Below are 17741 nucleotides of genomic sequence, written 5' to 3'. Positions count from 1 at the left end.
GTTGTCAGCAGCAAACTGGTTGATCCACTCTGAGAAGGTGCTATTTAAGACACTGAGCTGAATACAGCACCTCAGACTGAGGAAGTCTTTCGGATGAAAGACGAAACATTTCTACATTTTTTTTTTTTTTTTTGCTTTGTTTTGTTTTTTGAATATCCAGAGGACCAGATTGAACTTTTTTGAATGGGTGGATGGTTTTATTTTCCTCACCAACCATTTGAACTAGCATAGAATCATATTATATCTCAATACTTTTTATTGACCAGAAGCATTTTGAATGAAGCATTCACAAAGTATTCATTAGTACAATAAATCTACAACTACTTGACTTTTGTATTCAGCGTGGCAACTGCTGCCAAGAGATTTTGGAAAACACTAAAATGACTGTACCGGTAATTCAGTCAGCTTTACAGATACTGGGCTCAATTTTGATGTGACAATATCTCAGAGTCAGATTGTTTGCAATTTCAGAATTTCATGTGAGCATAATATTATTTTTAAGCTATATCTGGTGTTTCCCAAAACACAATAATCTTAGTTTAAAACCCTGGCATTAAAGTAGACAAGCCATGTGTATTCCTTTAAGAAGTGCTAGAGCTTTAATCACTTTCTGATGCACTGCCTGCCCACCACCAACAGACAGGCTTGTCTCCATTTTAAATCCATATGACAAATGTAATAAAATATGAACAAAACAGAAAAAAAAAAAAACATTTAACCTTTCACTGCCAACTCAAAATGTTGTTCAGGTCTGTAAGCAAGAACAAATGCAAAATGAAAATGTATGTAATGAGTATTTTACTAGTTTTATTTTTGTGGCATTAAACTGTGTAAACACTGGGTCTGCCTGTATGCAGTATGGGTGTTTGAAACAAAAGACTCATCCATGATCCACTCTGGTTGATCCAAATGCAACACATCTGCACAAACTCTGAGCTTAAATCAACAAAATTGCTCATTTTAATCCAGATGGTTATGATTTGGAGGCAGATAAAGTGATAAAGAGACAGTGGATTGTAATGAAGGGGCGACTGCAGACAACAAATCCGGTGAAGGGGGAAAAATGGCTGCTGAGCTGTGTTGACACTGCAGCAGGGAGAGAGTGAAAGGCCTGATGGAAAGAACAGCTAGACTCAGCCATGACACCCTGACGTAGGAGGCAAAATGAAGGTTTAATGCAAAGGCATGTGAAAAAGACACCACAGAATGCCTCTCAACAACTGTTTAATGTACATGCACTTTTAAAACCAAACATATCTGCGTCAAAGACAGCCTTCTCCTTTGTAAAGTGAATTTAAAACAATGGAGACATGCAACTGAATCAGCAACTCCTCACCCTCTCGCCTTCGTCCCTCTCCAGCCACTAGCCTTCTTTCCTTCCTTCATTCCATCCTGCAACAGAGTCACTAAACCTCAAACAGCCATCCACCCCACCCTGTCTGGATGAAAAAAAAAATCTTCCCAAACAGACGAAGGCCCAGAACACAGGGTCAGGTTACATCCAGGTCCTGGCACGGATCGTCTTCAGTCACTCTGTGCACCACAAGCAGACATATGAACGGACACATGGAAAATGCTCCTGTATGAGTGTTAGTGTGTGAATGTGTCAGGCAGGCTCTCAGCAGCAGATTCACGCACACTCCCAGCCTGCCACGTCCCCTTGCCCTTCCCAAATCTCCCGTCTCCTGTCAGTGAGCGGTGCAGCTCACCGCTCCGACTTTCAGCCAGCAGTGAGCCGCAGCAGCACCTCTGCCATGGAGAGGAGCCGCCACGGAGCAGCCCGGGCTATCTTCTATCCCTGTGGAGCATAGAGAAGGCATTGTTCCCATCAGCCCTCAGTCTGCCTCAAACCGGTTTCATCTGGTTCTGGACACCCAGCATAAAGCAGCACGGCCTCGAAAACACACAGGAAGAAGCAGTGTGCCCACCTCCCAGGAAGCACTGTAGCACATTTTATCATGGAGATTTTGTCAAACTAGAAATATGCTCTGAAAGTTTGGAGATTCGCTGGTCTGGTCTGTTGCACAGCCTTTAAACTGGAAAACACAAATCAACAAGGCATGTCGGGGTACAGATGCAAAATGACAGGACAGGCCTTAACAAGTGCAAATTCATTTCCAGTGCTGAATAAATATTGGCTTAACGCAAAGAAAAGATGATTTTCTCTCAGTTCTTTTATCCCCGACTTGATACAAACCTTCAAGTATCCCCAAGCTCTTATCATTGTGATATAAAGACGAGGAATGTGAGCACAAGACAAATATCTGGTCGTTCATGCATACTCCTAACCACATTTCCATCAGCCACATGCAATCCTGCACCACTAGCACCCCCACTGAGACACACATAAATAAAAGCATGCACTTCCATGCATATATAGAGGTAAATGTGGCATACCCTTGTCCACTCTGAGAGATAATTAGTGGGAAATGGGTCTTCCTGTAGAGGCCTCAGCACTTGTCTTTACCAGCCCAGCCTCCATTCTCCCCCACCTCCCCTTTCTATACCTCCTCTCAAATTTTAGTTCCAGTCGAGGCCTCGCTTTTTCTTGAAGACCCTGCCATTAAACAGCAGCACCGCCACAGCAGAGCATGCAGGGACAACGTTGGCGAGAGGGGGGCAGTGTTCTGCAGGCGAGCCAGGCCTTTTGTCTGTGTGTATGTGTGCGGTGGGGTGAGGGGGACTCCACTCTGGCTCGGGAGCAGCAGCAGCTGGTGCAGAGGAAAGGGAGGGAGAAAGAGACAAGAGGGAGGTGAGGGGGAAGATGGAGGAAGAGAGGAACTGAAGAAAAAGGAAACGAGCAGGAGAAGAAGTAGATGCAGGCACAAATCTGTGCACACTTCTTAGGCCTTCGCTCCTTGAGCAATCTCTCTGAGAGATAGGAGTTTTACCTTAATGAACAATGGATTACAAAAATAGAGTATAGTCACTGTTTATGTTTAAATCCAGTTTTTGTTTGCTTGGCGAGACTCGCACAATTTAAATGAAACAATAAAACAACGACAGATTTTACTGAGTGCTGGTCACAATACGCAGATTTAATCATGAGCTGAATTATTCCATTTCAACCCTGTGAGCAGAAGAAAAACCAAGTCCCAGTTAACATATGTAAACAGAACCTTATATTACAATATGCAACGCAATGTTACAGAAAATCATATTTTGGAGGAAACCTACCTGGAAGACTGTGGAGAGAGGCTTTTAGCTGGACAAGGCTGACTCTCTTGGGCCTTGATTCATCCTGTAGACCTAAAGCAGCAAAACTATGATGCAGCACAAGCTAGTGCGCCTTTAACATGTAAAGAACTGCAGCAGATTTATTCATCTTAATTCACAAATGCATTTGATACACTGCAAAGGCAGCTGAAGATGAGCATATATGAATATATGATAAAAGGCCCCGGTGGTGCCTCCTGCCTCCCTACACTGTGACAGATTTAGAGCAGGAGAAGAGGCTGAGGTTGCTCCCCACCCCCTTACAGAGTCACATGACTTCATACTGCCTCCATTCATATCGGATACAAGACAGGCTGCTAACCGCTAGACATCTCTGTCTCTTATTCCAACCATTCTTGCACAATACGGAGCAAATCAGAGACAGGAAAGTATGGTCTTACAGTTCACGACTGTGTTTATAGTGTAGCATCTTTTGTTGCAGTTTTGGTAGATGTATTCAAATGATAGAATCCTGATCATTATAAAAGAAGGTATGATTAGTTTCCCTGGCTTAGCAGAAAGCAGATGTTCAAACCTGGTCCTGTTTAAAAAGTGTGCATCCATCTTGTTGCTTTTGTCAACTGAGACCCTCAGATTTAGCCTCACATCTCAAGGGAGCTGCAGATTCTTATTTTAACCCCTTCAATGCCACAGTTTGACTGCTAGATGACAAATTGGAAAACGTTTTGTTCAGCCGAGCGTTTCTGAAAAAAAATAACGGTTTTGAATTCAAAGAGAATTTTTTTTAGCTAAATGTGACTTAGATGGTGCAAAACATTGCCTCATTTTTGACACATTCAAGACATAGTTTTGAACTTTTCCCTCATCTTTAAAGTGGCAGTTCAAATTTTTTCAAGTGGGGTTCGGTGGAAAGGCTGGTAGATTATCAAACAACAACGGTTGGAAAAAATAAAGATTGGTTTTGGCTGAATTGACGAGCCAATGACTTGTCTGAGAAGGACCAAGACAAAATGGGATAACCGTTGTCATGTCTTAATAGAATAGAACAGAATAGAATAGATACCGTATTTTCCGCCATACATGTCGCATCGCCGTGTAAGTCGCATCAGTCCAAATATGTCTAATAAAGTGGAAAAAGCCATAAATATGTGGCATCTATTATACGTCACCGTTGACGCATCGGGTTTGTTGTACGTCTGCGCTGACAACCAAGAAATGTGTGCCAGTGTTGTGCCAAAATGGATTGGCTGCCAAATGGCAGCCACAGGAGCACGCACGGGAGGACTTGAACAAAAATTTAACAAGATTAACACTTAAAAACAATTATTTGTTTGCTCGACTTAATAGTAAAGGTGTGTTTCAGTCTAACTTTTGCTCAATAAATGCACTTTGATGGTCAAATGGGTTGTATTTTCAAAAGCCGATACGATGAAACATGACCGTGCAGAGGGCAACTTGGTCCATTTCTTTGAAGTTTAACAAGATAACCACCTAAAAACAATTGTTTGTTTGCTCGACTTTATAATAAAAGTGTGTCTCAGTTGAACTTTTACTTTATAAATGCACTTTGACGGTCAAATCAGCTGCATTTCGTCAGGGCAGTGAAGTTGCTCCAGGCAGACGATGGTGGCAGTCTATGGCAAGCTAATTGTGTCATTAAAAGCCACTTTTACCTATTACATGATACAACGGCATGCTTTACTACTTGAGTGCCATCTAGTGGCTGAAAATGGTAGTGTTCCATATTTTCAGTCAGAATGAATAAAAACGGTCATATCTCAGCCAAAAACTGGTTTATAAATATGATTAAAAAAATCCATAAATATGTTGCTTCATCCTATAATTCGCAGGACATGCAAATTATGCAAAAACTGTGACTTATAGACCAAAAAATATGGTCATCATTATTACATAACATGGGAATTACAGCAGAAATATATGTTGAGTGGAAATGCCTTGAACTACGCAAGTGCCACAGTTAGCTGCTGCTGTTTATGTTTGCAAATAACCATTAAACTATTTTTTTAATATGCAATGCAAATCTGACAAGGATGTAAAGGTTTGGTAAATAGCATCTGCATGAACCGCTATGACATCCATCCATTTTGGTCCACACTTGGACTAACCATTAGCTCATCGGTCCAGACAGAAATGTTCTCTATTTCTCAAATTTTGTTCAAAGAACTATTGACAACAAGTAAAATATTGATTATTATTATTATTACTAACATTTCCACTTGAAAATATCTGAACTATCACTTTAATAAAGCTTACCTATTTATAGCATTCATGCAACAAGTGTTCATATTGTTATGTTGTTTCATGTTTTATTAAAGTAAGACTTAATTACATGTTGTACATTGTCCCAGGATTTTATTTCAGAATTGAAAGTGCTGGATTTTATTTGTTTAATTGTTTGTTTACGCAGTCTTTAGTAAAATTATGAGCTCTGCAGCCCATGTACAGTACTTTTTGTTTCTGTACCAGTTTACAATAGTGATATAAAATAAGTGGTCTCAATACAGTCAAGAAACTAATCTTTACTGACATGTTTCTTGACAAGTAGAGAACCAACATCCGTTCTCTCCATTTTCACTGTTTAACTGCATTTTTCATTATTAAATGTTTAAAATCTAACATTTGTCCGTTTATTACCTGCATGGAAGCATTATTGACATTTTGTAGAGACAAAGTCTGGGCACATAACAAATATAAGCAGAGCAACAAGCAAAATTACTTTCAGTTAAATAAATTAAACTACAGCACTTGACGCTGCCTATAGTGAGCCTGTTTCAATATGAAGAATGTTTATTAATGTTTGTTTTTTAATAAAAGCTTATTAGGACTTTCTGCAGTGTTTAAAAATGTGATTATAAATCCTTAATGATTAAAACTGAGTAATCTTGCATAGAAGGACTTATAATGTAAAATGGGACCATTTCTTTCTTTTTTTTAATTTCATGTTTAAATGGAAATAGATGAAAACAAAATGTAATGGAAATAAACCACTTCTGTCAGCCCAAAGCAGATATGTTACAAAGCATCAGCACAACTCGACAAAAACAGCTTTTTCTTTCACCAAATGAGAGAAAAATGTTTTTTCATGCTCTCGTCATCGTGTCTTCGAGGGACTGACGGGTGAGCCACAGGGTGACTTCACAATCCGAGGAGTGATGAACAGCAACAACCTTCTAATAGCAAACTGTCAAGTTAATTGACACTTTGCTCGCTGAAAGGCCCTTAAACATATTTTTTTTTTCTTTTCATGAAGCTGATTCCACCGTCAGACCCTTGAGTGACTCACGTGACATCAAGTAGAATGAACATAATTATGAAAAAGAGAAATAATAGGACGATTAAATCAAAGCTTGGACATTAAAAGCAGTAATTTATGTATTTTTCAGTGTGGTCTAAAGAATGCATCGCATTAGTAAAGCTACATCACCTGTAAGTGTTCTACTATATGACTTAAAGGAATAATTTTAAACAGCAGTAAATAATATAGATCTTTAACCATTTTAATGAAGGTTCCACATTGCATCTTCACAAGACTTGTGATTTAGGAGGTGAATTTTGGTCTAACTTCGAGCCAGAGCGCCATCTGCTGTTTTTACTGCTTGTGTTAAAAAAAAAAAAACAACAAAAAACAAACAAACAAGTAAAACACAAAAGTTGGAACTGAAGGAAAAAGAACGAGGTTTTGGACAGCGGGGGATACAGACGTCTGGTGAGTAATGGTTTGAAAAGTTCACTTTAATCAGTTCAACGCTATGACGGCATCCTTATGCAAAGAACACAATTAATGACCTAACTTTTAACTGTGCAGTAATTGATTTAATCTGCTGATGAACAAAGTGGTGCTTGGTGATGAAGGCCAGACAATCAGGTACTAGGTGTCGTGAACTCTAGTTAATCACAAACCTCGTCCGCCTCTTCAAGTGGTTTTCTTTTATTCTGCTTATTTTCTCTTCAGAAATATTCATTAAAAAGGCTTGTGAGCAAAACATGAACTAATTAAGTTTTTTATAATTAATGATACTTTATGTATGTATACACAGGTGCATCTAAAAAAAAATTGAATATTGTGGAAAAAGTTCATTTTTTTGTAAATTGTTTCAGAAAGTAAAACTCATACATAGAAACACAGTTTCAACACTTCATTTATTATAATTCTAATGGTTGTGTGCATGTGCATGTCTTTGTATATCACGTTCCTCCCTTTTTAGACCATTGGCAGGCAAGTCGAGCAGAAGTTTAAAATAAAAACAATTTATTTAAACCACAAAACAAAAGGCTGACGAGGCAGCAAAAACTGACAATAATCAGGGCAAACCGGGCAGATAGAAACCGGTACAGGCGAAAACAGAGAAGAACCTGTCTGTGTGCATAACAGAACACTGAGCGGTGGAGAGGAGAGATTTAAATAAGGCAAAGGTACGGTGAGTAATGAGTGCACCTGGGATCATTCTGATTGGAAACTGGTGTGACTGATGTAACTAACCCTAGCAGCTGATACTAACACAATAAGCAGAAAAGGAAAAGAAACATACAAACGAAAAAAAATAGACACAGGGACAGATCATATTGTATTTGTTACCTTGTAAGGCCCATGTTTTCAACACATACTACACTGTGAGGACCAACTGCTTCTCATGGGGCCCAATGAGAAGAAGTACCGTTGGTGGGTTAGGGGTTAGGTTTAGGACTAAGATGTGAATGGAGGATGGGTTAGGGTATGATGATGGTTAGGGTTTAAGTAAGGGTTAGGAATAGGCTATAGTATTTAATGAAAAATGAATGGAAGTCAAGGCAAAGTCCCTGTAAAGATAGAAAGACAAACGTGTGTTTGTGTGGTGCATGTGTGTTTTATTGCATTTTCCTGCAGCCGCCAATAAACTACAGAAACAAATATTTCACATGGCACCATGCCGTCTGTCTTACCTGTTGCTGCCCTTTTGTGCAGGTGACTCATCGTGTTTGGTTAAGGTCATCCTTGGATGAAGACGTAATTTGTTTTGAGCCATATATTCCCTCTTAAGGTCCTGCGGGGATGTGTGTGCATGTGTAGAGGGGTCGTAACCCGACTATACCCAGAGGAAACTCTCAACCTTTTCAACGCAAAATGTTCCAGACCTCGGACATCTATTTCGACTCTTATTTAAGTCAGTTCTGTCATGAAGGGGTCAGTCTAGTATGAGAATTTGACTGAAGTTGTTGTGTGTCGTGTTTGATGCTCTAGTTGACCTTTGAAGAGACGAATACTCTGTTTTCACATAAATTATGTTAAGAACTCTCTTTTTTTCTGTTGGATCTGTAGGAATTGTCACAAAGCGAAAATATAATATGCAGGAGAAAAACACAAGCATTTACTTGAGTTTATTTTTTATTGTCTTCTATGCTGCAGGTTGAGATTGTGTTCCCTGCTAATTAGAAGCGGTGTTAGGACTCTGTGGTGGCTTGTTTACACTGTTGAGGTTAATTTTACACCCAGGAGTTACTTTCATCAGTGGATTATTTATGAATCAACTCATTAAAGGTAACTTTGTGCTCCAGGATTAGCCAAACTCACACAATGGCAATGAATGGTGACTTAGTTTTACAAATTTCGGCTAGCGGGACCTGATAAGCTGCTAACAAGACAACGTCGCTAACAGAACAGAACCAGGATGTTGAAAGAACCTCACTGCTAACCGGATATGCTTTTAGTATTTTTGCTGCATGCTTTGATATTTGTTGTTGTTGTTTTCTTGTTTTTTGTTTTTTTTTGTTGCTGTTTTTTTTGCTAGTCAAGACGGTTCTTCTTGTCCTATAAGCATTTCATTGCATTGTTGCCCTTGTGTTGATTTGCACAGGACAAATAAACCTAACATAACACAACCTACCGGCAGGGCCGGCTCAAGGCATAAGCAAACTAAGCAGCTGCCTAGGCCCCCCGGGGCCACTAGGGGTCCCCTAAGTAGAATGGATTTTTTTTAAAGTAAAGATTTATATACGATTCTATTTAATATTTTAAGTTCAGCTTTTGCAAATTGTTGCATACATTTATATATAAAAAAAAAATTAAACCATTTTATGTGGTTTCAAGTTATTGTTTATTTACATTATTTAGGCATTTCCTTGATATTTTTTATTTTATTTTATTTAGTCTGTTTTTGCACAATTTATTTTATGCATCTAAGTTATTTTTTCTGTTGTTTGTTGTTGATCTTGCCCTACAAATTATTTTGAACATTAAATCTGTTGCAGTTCTTTTCTAACCAACGATAATAAACCAGATGACACTTTTGCTTTATCAGTCAAATCAAATCAGTTTTTATGTTTAAAATACCAAATTACTCAAACAGAAAACATTCAATTTTTAGAAGTAGTCATCAAATGCAGAGAAAGTTATATTTTACCAGTTTGTTAATAGGTAGTTTTATCAATACATTCTGCCATGTCCGTCCTTTTGAGGACATTTGTGAGGTTGATGTGGCCCAAAATGAAAATAAGTTTGACCCCCCTGCGACTAGATGATACTGTATATACACATAGGATCAGGTAAACAGGACTGTCAGAGTTGTAATTAGTTTATGTTAGGTGGGTGAATAATCTGATCATCTGACTGATGATTGCAGTAATCCACATTATTAGCAGAAATAGGGAACCCCAAACCAAATTTTGCTTAGGGCCCCATAGAGGCTTGGGCCGGCCCTGCCTACGGGAAGTCAATTTATAAACATATGGCTTTTAATATACAGCAATACAATATGAAAAACACAAAAACGATGACATATTTGTTTCTTCCTTCGCATTTAGCCACTCTTTTATTTCCACCTAAGCATCTTTCCAAATATTTTCAGCTTGTCTGATTCCACCGTGTTAGCTCTGTTTCTCCAAACTGAGGCTGTATCACCAACAAGTTAAACAGATGAATCCATTTATTCAACATTGTCTTTAATGTGATTTAAGTGCACATGTCTCCATCTTGTCGTGTTGGTCCAGCGCTGGTTCTCCACTCCCATTAAAGAAGAAACGACCCTCGTCCAGTGACGTTCACACTTGAATCAAGAGTGAACAGTAATTACAGCCCATAGATGATCATTTGTCAGCACCATTTTTCCTCGTTTTGGTGCAGTTTCCGAGCTTTTTTTTTTTTTTTTTTTTTCAGAGCCTCTGACGCAGAACTGTATCAGGAGGAGCTTTTTAACTTCCACCATTAGTCATTCCCAGCAAGGCCAAAGGGAGAAGAACTTCTGCAACCCGTTCATCCACATCCGCCCAATCAGCAGGAAAATAAAAGTAAAAAATTGATTATGTTGGAGATTTTCTAAACTTAGTTCAAGTTACTCACCAGCAGCGACAGGATTCAAGCGGCCCACTCTGTTAGGATCTGACATTCTCCTGGATATGATGGGTGGAGCGTCTCTGTGCTCTTCATGGACCTGCAGACCTCTGTGGCCACTTTTGATCTTTCTGGCTGCTTCTCCTGGTTTCTCGCTCTGCTCAGAAGCTCCTGCTGCAGCTGTTGGGAAGATGTACGCACGGGGACATCACTGGGCAGTCGGTAAGGACAAATGACACTCCTGATCATAGGATTTTCATGTTTTGTAATATTTAGATTAATTATTTCTTAGGAACAGAGCACTAAAACTCCTAGACAATTTTCTTGTTCATTTTAATGTTTTTATTTTCTTACTGATAACGTTTATTATTCATTAGTATATCAAGAACAAAAAATAAATTAATTAATCAGCTTAGGTTAAAAGAAATAATCATAAAACTAACTTGTTTTTCTACAAATAACCCATCTGTTTTATTGAATGCATGATCACATTGAAATACATTTTTTAAGTAAATTTAAAATGTTAACACAATTTTATGACAATTAACACAGCATCTTATCTTTTATTTCCAGGTCATTTGATGGGAAAGAAGAGCATCGAGAACCTGCAGGAGCCAAACACCAGCAGCCTCACACCCTCACAGTCAGTCTGGACCTTTGAGCTGGACCTACGTGAAGGACCTGCAGAGGTTCTACCAAAAAACAAAAAACAAAACACGCTGCAAAAGCTCCTCCACCACAGCTGGAGAGCAGGCGACAGCGCCAAACATCTCCAAGAGGTCTGTAGGCTCAAACATCATGTGGTCCAGAAAATTTAATCTAAAATATGGTAACATCTGTCTTATTTAATCACTGTTTCATAGATGTCACATCTGCTTCTTCTGGCTTTGAAACTGCAAGACAACGACTCCTCATGAGCGAAAGACAAATCTGTTCACAACAGCCACAGCTTAGTCTGCTTCGTGTACCCACACATGTGGACTGTGTGTATTTATGCTGTCAGAATACACGAAGCAATTTAAAAAATGAGTTCAAGTATCAGTATTTTAATTATTCTATATGCACATCAGGAAGTCCTTTGACTTCTGGTGAAGGAAGCTGTGCTACAATAGCAGAGAACATTAAATAAACTGCACATTGTAACAACTGCACCGTGGATGTCAAATCATGCTTTACATACCATGAATGACCCTTATTTACTATAAACATATTTTTTTGTTTGTTTTGAAAATACATAAACTTGAAAATAAAAATGTAAAGCCTTCAACTTATCTTTCTTCTAGAAATCCTGATTCAGTTGTGCTCCTTGAAAGAAATTACACGTTTTACTTGCTCTTTAGGGAGATAGTTATCTCAGATCAGCAGAAAATAACTAAATGTTGCTCCACCCACTTAAAAAATGCATCAACTTATTATTGTTATTATTATTGGTCACCTTTTAATAATGCACATGGGCTTATATTCTCTTCCAACCTGTTCAATTACCAGTCTATGCCACTAGAGGGCGCACAGAGTCAGTTTCAAAGCAAATTGAGCCTAACTTAAACTAGTACATGACCATAATAAGATAAAAACAGGTCATCAGAGCAGAGGGAAATCTGGTGATGGTTTGTCAGAGGGGATATAAACAATAAAACAAATAAGCAAACAAACAAACACACCCAGTGTTTCTCTATTTAGAAGTGCTGAATACATGATCAGAAAAAAATCTGCTTGAAATGGTTTTGTTAAACACATTTTCCTCCAAAAGCTGCCATTTATTATTATTTTTATTAATGCACAATAGAAGAGCAGACATTTTCACCCCTTTTAAGAGTCTAATCCCTGGATACAGTTTACAGGAGGCTGAGATTATTCTCAAGTAAAGGAGTTTTCTGTGTCACACATGTTTATTCCATAAAACTGACTTTTGCATTGATAAAGAAAGTAGGTGAGCTATTTTTTTTTAAATATTCATACTTTGGGATTTTAATTTACAGTATTACAAAAGAATGTGACTAGCAGAAACTGAAACAGAAGCTTTAATTCAAACATTGGCTCACAGGTTATCACATGAAGCGGCAGCTAGTCACCACCAGGGGGCGCTAATATCCACATGTTCCTGTCGTTCATGACCTATAAAAAAAGAATCACTCTGCAAATATCTTTATATAAAATCAGAGAAAATGTATGCTGTTCTGTATTTTTTTTTTTTTGCACTGCATTATTTCTTAATAAATGCATGTTTTAATCCTTTTTGTAAGACGACATAGATGTGTAAAAAACGTTAAAGTTAAGTATAAAATTTAGATAAGTTGTTTAAATTTACCTTAACATGAAGAGTTTATTGTGTGGACGGGGGGGAAATAATCACATTTCTTTATGGGGGGGAAAATCAACCTAATAAGAATACTGTCTTGAGCACCAAAAAAGCATGAAAATCTATTAATAAAAGGTTTTTGTTGTATTTTAGTGCATATCAGAAGGGACCACAAAATACAACTTCACATATTTAACAGTAAAATATATATATCAGAAGAAAACTCAAGAAAACTATAAAATTTAATTGTTTATCATTCACAGGAGTTTTAGTCTCACAGCTTATCAGTGAAGAATAAAAGTAGAATAACTCCCTTATTTTAGAATCCCATGATGAGCAGAAGGATAAAGAGGTTTCTGAGAGTTTGTCTGTTTCCAGCTCCGCTCAGCATCACCACGTCTTCCCAATAGACTGAATGTGTTCCTTGGCCTTCATCCTCAGGGAGGCGATACTTGAGTTCCTAGGGTTAGATGTGCACTGGTACGTCGGTGGTGGGGGGCACACAGAGCCGATGTGGGCCAGGTGAGGGCCGTGTCCCAAAGCTGGGGAGTTGAAAAAAGATGTGGGTAAGGATGGAGGCATGGAAGGAGGAGGAGATGGAGCGTAAGTGCCCGAGAGGCTCTGCGAGCTGAAGCCTGGCAGGGACTGCAGGGAGGCGGAGGGGCTGATCGGGGTGGAGAGCCAGGGGTCCAGCTGCAGCCCAGAGCCCAGGGGCCCCGAGGGGGGCCGGCTGAAGGAGAGCAGAGAGGAGCAAGGGGTGTCCTGCAGCTTGATGGAGCCCACCTCCAGCTTCTCCTGACGGCGCCACTTGGCTCGCCGGTTTTGGAACCACACCTAAAAGAAGGTTTTCAGATTATAAAATTCCAATTTAGCTGTCACCAAAAGCTTTTTATGTAAAGAATAAATTACATGATAGTAAATAAGTATTTTCATTTAAAAAACATCCAAGTTTTATGAAATTATGTGTTAATCAATAGTGATTAACATATAATTAAAAAATTTTTTAAATGTATGTTTTTTAGCGTAGTATTCAAAAGTCAATTGCATTAAAATAAACATTTTCGTCCGTTTATTTTATTTTAAAAACATAAAGACCCTTAGATGAAAACTTTTTTGACACACAAACAGCTTTAACGCCTAAAACAGCAATTAAAAAAATATTTAAAAAAACATTATTATAACAACAGTGAAGGTAAAAATCTTTAGCTTTTGTTGGAGGTGACCTTGAGACCCTCACTCTGTGTTTCACGACCCTAAAGGGCTCCCGAGCCTGACACTGGGAACCATTGTGTAGATCTAACAATCTCCATCTTTCTTCTTAGTATATGAATAACTGGTTAAATTACTTTATCATAAATGTAAAAACAAATTAAAAAAAAAATTTTAAATGAAAAAAAAACATCTGATTTTTTAACATCTGTTTAGTTTTGGAAATCTAAAACGCAAATATTGGTTTAAGCAAGTAACTATATTTCCTGGTGGCGTCTATCTGGGCCCTGTAAAGGATTTGGGACCGAGCAGCACCTGGACTCGAACCTCCGGCAGGTTGACCTTCAGGGCCAGCTCCTCTCTGCTGTACACATCTGGGTAGTGGGACTTCTCGAAGGCCCGCTCCAGCTCGTGCAGCTGGAAGGTGGTGAAGGTGGTTCGGTTCCGGCGGTGCTTCTTCTTCTGGGTCTCGTCGTCGGACAGCTTCCCGTCGTGGTCCGGAGAGTCCGCTTCTGCAGCGGAGGCACCTGCGGGGAGGAGGAGACACAACTTTTACTTTTCCACATCCTAAAAACTTCAGCATGTTCGGGTGGAAGTTTAGACTTACTGTCGCAGCTGTCTGAGAGGTGAACCTTCTTCCTTAGAGGGACGGCTCCAGGCCCAGCTTGGACCGGAACCGGTTCCGTGCCGGCTTTGTGGAAGACCGTGTCCTCTTTAAAGCCCAGGATGGCCTCGATGCTGTGGACTCTGGACCCGGGACTCTGCACGGAGCGAGCAGGGGGGGACTCCTCCATCATCATCATCATCTTCACTTGGGACGTTGACCCCAGGAGCCACATGAGGAGTGTTGGGTCAGACTAATTCCTGAAAAACTTTCCTTTTTTACCCTGCTTTAGTCCCGTCAGAGTCTTGATGATTATCTGACATCCTCAGTCCAGTCTTTAAATAGTGTCCCCCCCTGGACCTCAGGCGCCCCCCTGGTCCACGTCAGAGAGAGAGAGGGACGTCCTGCTGGGGGGGTGGAGGGCATCACTCCTCCCCATCCCAAGAGCATCAGAGCTGACTCTAAAGCCACTTACATAAATCTTAAACCCATCTTTCCACGTCTCCAGATGTCATTTTCATGTTTGGAAAAAAAAAAAAAAAGAGGGGAGGGATTAAGCCCCCAGATTAAGGTACAACAAAATCATAATTACAAGATTTCTGCTGCGAGATGAAAGCTTAAGATTTAATCAAACCGTCAAGATATTGTTGCCAGAACTGATTGGACTTTCCTGAACTGTTGCGATGTATTGATCTACTTTAAGAGCCACATTTGTAAAAAGAGAGAAATGTCTTCTTTTTTTTTTGTTTAAATGGGTGAGTTGGGTTAACTGGTTGACGAAGCACAAACAATAACAAGTTGAGTCACTTAACAACAAAGACTGACGGCGGTGTGGTAATCCTGCTTAAGGGGATTGTATTGTTTTACTCAAAAGAGCTAAAAGCCCTAAAACTATTTAGCTTTTCTCAATTAAAGAAGTTGACCCTTGTTGGTTCGGCAAAGGACGGCACAAAAAGAAGAGTGTCTCAAGAAACACAGATCAGGAATAAATGGTTTAAAATGTCCTTTGTGGGGGGGGGGGGGGGGGGGGTGTTTATATTGACAAGGCAAAACCAGAACATGACGAGAAACAGCAGATAGAAGATCAGGTGCAACTTTCTCACTACGTTTTAAATGAATAATTTGTCCTCATGGTGCTTGAATGAAACTTATTGAAAATGTGAGAACTTTAAAATGTAAGATGTGAAGAAAACGGGTAAACAGTGAGAACAGAAAGAACTCAAGCTAAATCTTGGCTCATGTGGCAAATAAGAAGTCTCCTTTTTATGGAGTGTTGCTTATTATGACATTAAGTGATCATTTAAAATGTCTTTATTGTAACGTGGTTGAATAAAACATTAGGCTGCGGATGAGATACATTAAGAGTTATTAAAACAAATTTAGAATTTGTGTTTAAATCATCACAAACGACTTTGTTCAGTTGTTAAGTACATTTTTAGAAAATTCTTATTTTCATAATTCAAATTTAATTGTTTTTTAGGTCTAAACTTTCAGATTGTTGCGTGAATCTTGACGGCTGCAGGAATGAACCGGACAGGGTCACAAAAATATAGAATTACAACGTTCGTGCTCAATAATCCAGGTAAAAAAAATCCAACAATGTTCAGTCAGAGCATCTGGACGTTTTTTTGCTGAGACGTTTTGTCCTTCATCCAAAGGACTTCTTCAATCTAAGGAGCCACCAAACAAACTCAGTCCCACAAACAGCATACTCCTATAGTGGAAAAAAACAAAACAGTTTGCTGGTATTAAGATGGCCTCCGGTCCTCTCCCCGTCAACTCCTCTGAGGCAGTCATGCCAAAGTGGCTCCTCAGATTGAAGAAGTCCTTTGGATGAAGGACGAAACGTCTCAGCAAATAAAGAAACCGTCCAGATGACCTGACTAACCATTGTTGGATTTTATACCAGGATTAATGAGCATGAACTTTGATGTTTTGAACCAGTTTGTCATAGCTGTCTCAGAGGAGTTGACAGGGGAGAGGGCGGGCCCCGGAGGCCATCTTAGCACCAGCAAACTGTTTTTTCCACCATTGGAATATGCTGTTTGTGGGACTCAGTTTGTTTGGTGGCTCCTCTGAAGAAGTCCTTTGGATGAAGGATGAAATGTCTCGGAAAAAAAAAAAAAAAAAAAAAAAAAAACGTCCAGATGACCTGACTGAACATTGTTGAAAATACATAATTAATAATAAAAACACTAAATATTACAGGTTTCTTAGATTTATTTAAAGTACAACTGAGATTTCCCCCCATTTGGTTAAATTATTGTTCAGTCAACAATTGGTTCCACATAAGTTTTCAGTCTAAATAATGTCTCCATCTATCTACCACCTGCTTCTTCCTTTTCGGGTCACTGGTGCCCAGGTCCAGCCATCACTGTTACTTTTGTTCTGCAAATGATGTGATTTGTACCTTCTTGTGTCTTTATGGTTGCAGCTGGTGAGGACTTACATTTACCCAGACAGCTAGTTTTACCAAATGTCCATCGATTACGTTAAAGGTACTCGTTGCACAGTGATGAAGACTGGACAAAAAAATAAAATCATAAAGAAACAAAGTCCTCCACATTTCTTCTAATACTGAGGGTTAAACTGTCTTTAAATTAAAATGTGTTGGCCGAATGGTGACCAGATGCCACGTGCGTTTGTTTACCTACAGAAAGAGCTGAAGTGACTGAAAATAGGTCAAATGATAATCTTGTCGGCCATATTTGTTTACCTACACAGACTGTGGGTCAGTCATGTGGCTCAAACGTCCATGAGATGTTTTGTTTACATTGAGTGCAGACCCGCATTTCAGGATTATATTTCATCAAAACTACTGGAGTAATCTCTCTCAAACCACACCATTTGAAATAGTTTAAGATCATGATTTTTATGTTTAATTTCACAGTTTGCCAAGAAAGCCTTTAAGATACTTTGAATTTTCCATCGCACTGTCAGAACGTTTTCCATTAAGAATATACTCGTATACAAAAACACTAGACTGCATAACTTTAGGTATGCAGAATCCTGAGCTGGCGGGAGTATATTGTGTATATATTTCAGGTGGAGGAGGAAAAAGATACACAAGCTCAGCTGCTGATAATCTGCAGACTTTTACAGATCCACAGCAGTTCAAACATAGGTTT

The 17741-nt window shown here is 39.1% G+C and overlaps 3 protein-coding genes across 4 annotated transcripts in view; 1 reads left to right on the top strand and 2 right to left on the bottom strand.

Annotated features, from left to right (window-relative positions):
• Positions 1–2465, bottom strand: part of znf532 (zinc finger protein 532) — a 17349-nt gene extending 14884 nt beyond the window's left edge. The window contains exon 1 of one of the 2 annotated variants that reach the window (XM_037692227.1): positions 2398–2465. The gene's annotated coding sequence lies outside the window, so the exon portion shown is untranslated. Of the gene's footprint in view, positions 1–1336; positions 1794–2397 lie in introns of those variants that run through there. The other variant, XM_037692226.1, reaches the window with a different exon arrangement.
• An 8101-nt stretch (positions 2466–10566) lies between these two features.
• Positions 10567–11418, top strand: LOC119424883 (gastrin-releasing peptide). Its single transcript, XM_037692396.1, has 3 exons — positions 10567–10723; positions 11075–11280; positions 11365–11418. The coding sequence occupies exons 1-3, from the start codon at positions 10567–10569 to the stop codon at positions 11416–11418; spliced, it is 417 nt and encodes a 138-aa protein (XP_037548324.1).
• Positions 11419–13190: 1772 nt separating this feature from the next.
• rx3 (retinal homeobox gene 3) lies at positions 13191–14848 on the bottom strand. Its single transcript, XM_037691822.1, has 3 exons — positions 14617–14848; positions 14325–14536; positions 13191–13634 (listed from the first exon to the last, which is right to left on the bottom strand). The coding sequence occupies exons 1-3, from the start codon at positions 14846–14848 to the stop codon at positions 13191–13193; spliced, it is 888 nt and encodes a 295-aa protein (XP_037547750.1).
• Between the last annotated feature and the right edge of the window lie 2893 nt (positions 14849–17741).

Source organism: Nematolebias whitei, chromosome 18 (assembly GCF_014905685.2).
Source record: "Nematolebias whitei isolate Nwh7 chromosome 18, NemWhi1, whole genome shotgun sequence".
Taxonomy (NCBI): Eukaryota; Metazoa; Chordata; class Actinopteri; order Cyprinodontiformes; family Rivulidae; genus Nematolebias; species Nematolebias whitei.
This window is presented reverse-complemented; position numbering and strand designations above follow the sequence as displayed.

Excerpts from the sequence above, each read along its gene's own strand:
- rx3 (XM_037691822.1), bottom strand. The coding sequence starts at position 14,848 with ATGTGGCTCCTGGGGTCAACGTCCCAAGTGAAGATGATGATGATGATG. Across the intron at positions 14,537-14,616 it reads CCTCTCAGACAGCTGCGACA|GTGCCTCCGCTGCAGAAGCG; the intron begins GTAAGTCTAAAC and ends TCCTCCCCGCAG. Across the intron at positions 13,635-14,324 it reads TGCCGGAGGTTCGAGTCCAG|GTGTGGTTCCAAAACCGGCG; the intron begins GTGCTGCTCGGT and ends ACCTTCTTTTAG.
- LOC119424883 (XM_037692396.1), top strand. The coding sequence starts at position 10,567 with ATGATGGGTGGAGCGTCTCTGTGCTCTTCATGGACCTGCAGACCTCTG. Across the intron at positions 10,724-11,074 it reads GGGACATCACTGGGCAGTCG|GTCATTTGATGGGAAAGAAG; the intron begins GTAAGGACAAAT and ends TTTTATTTCCAG. Across the intron at positions 11,281-11,364 it reads GCGCCAAACATCTCCAAGAG|ATGTCACATCTGCTTCTTCT; the intron begins GTCTGTAGGCTC and ends ACTGTTTCATAG.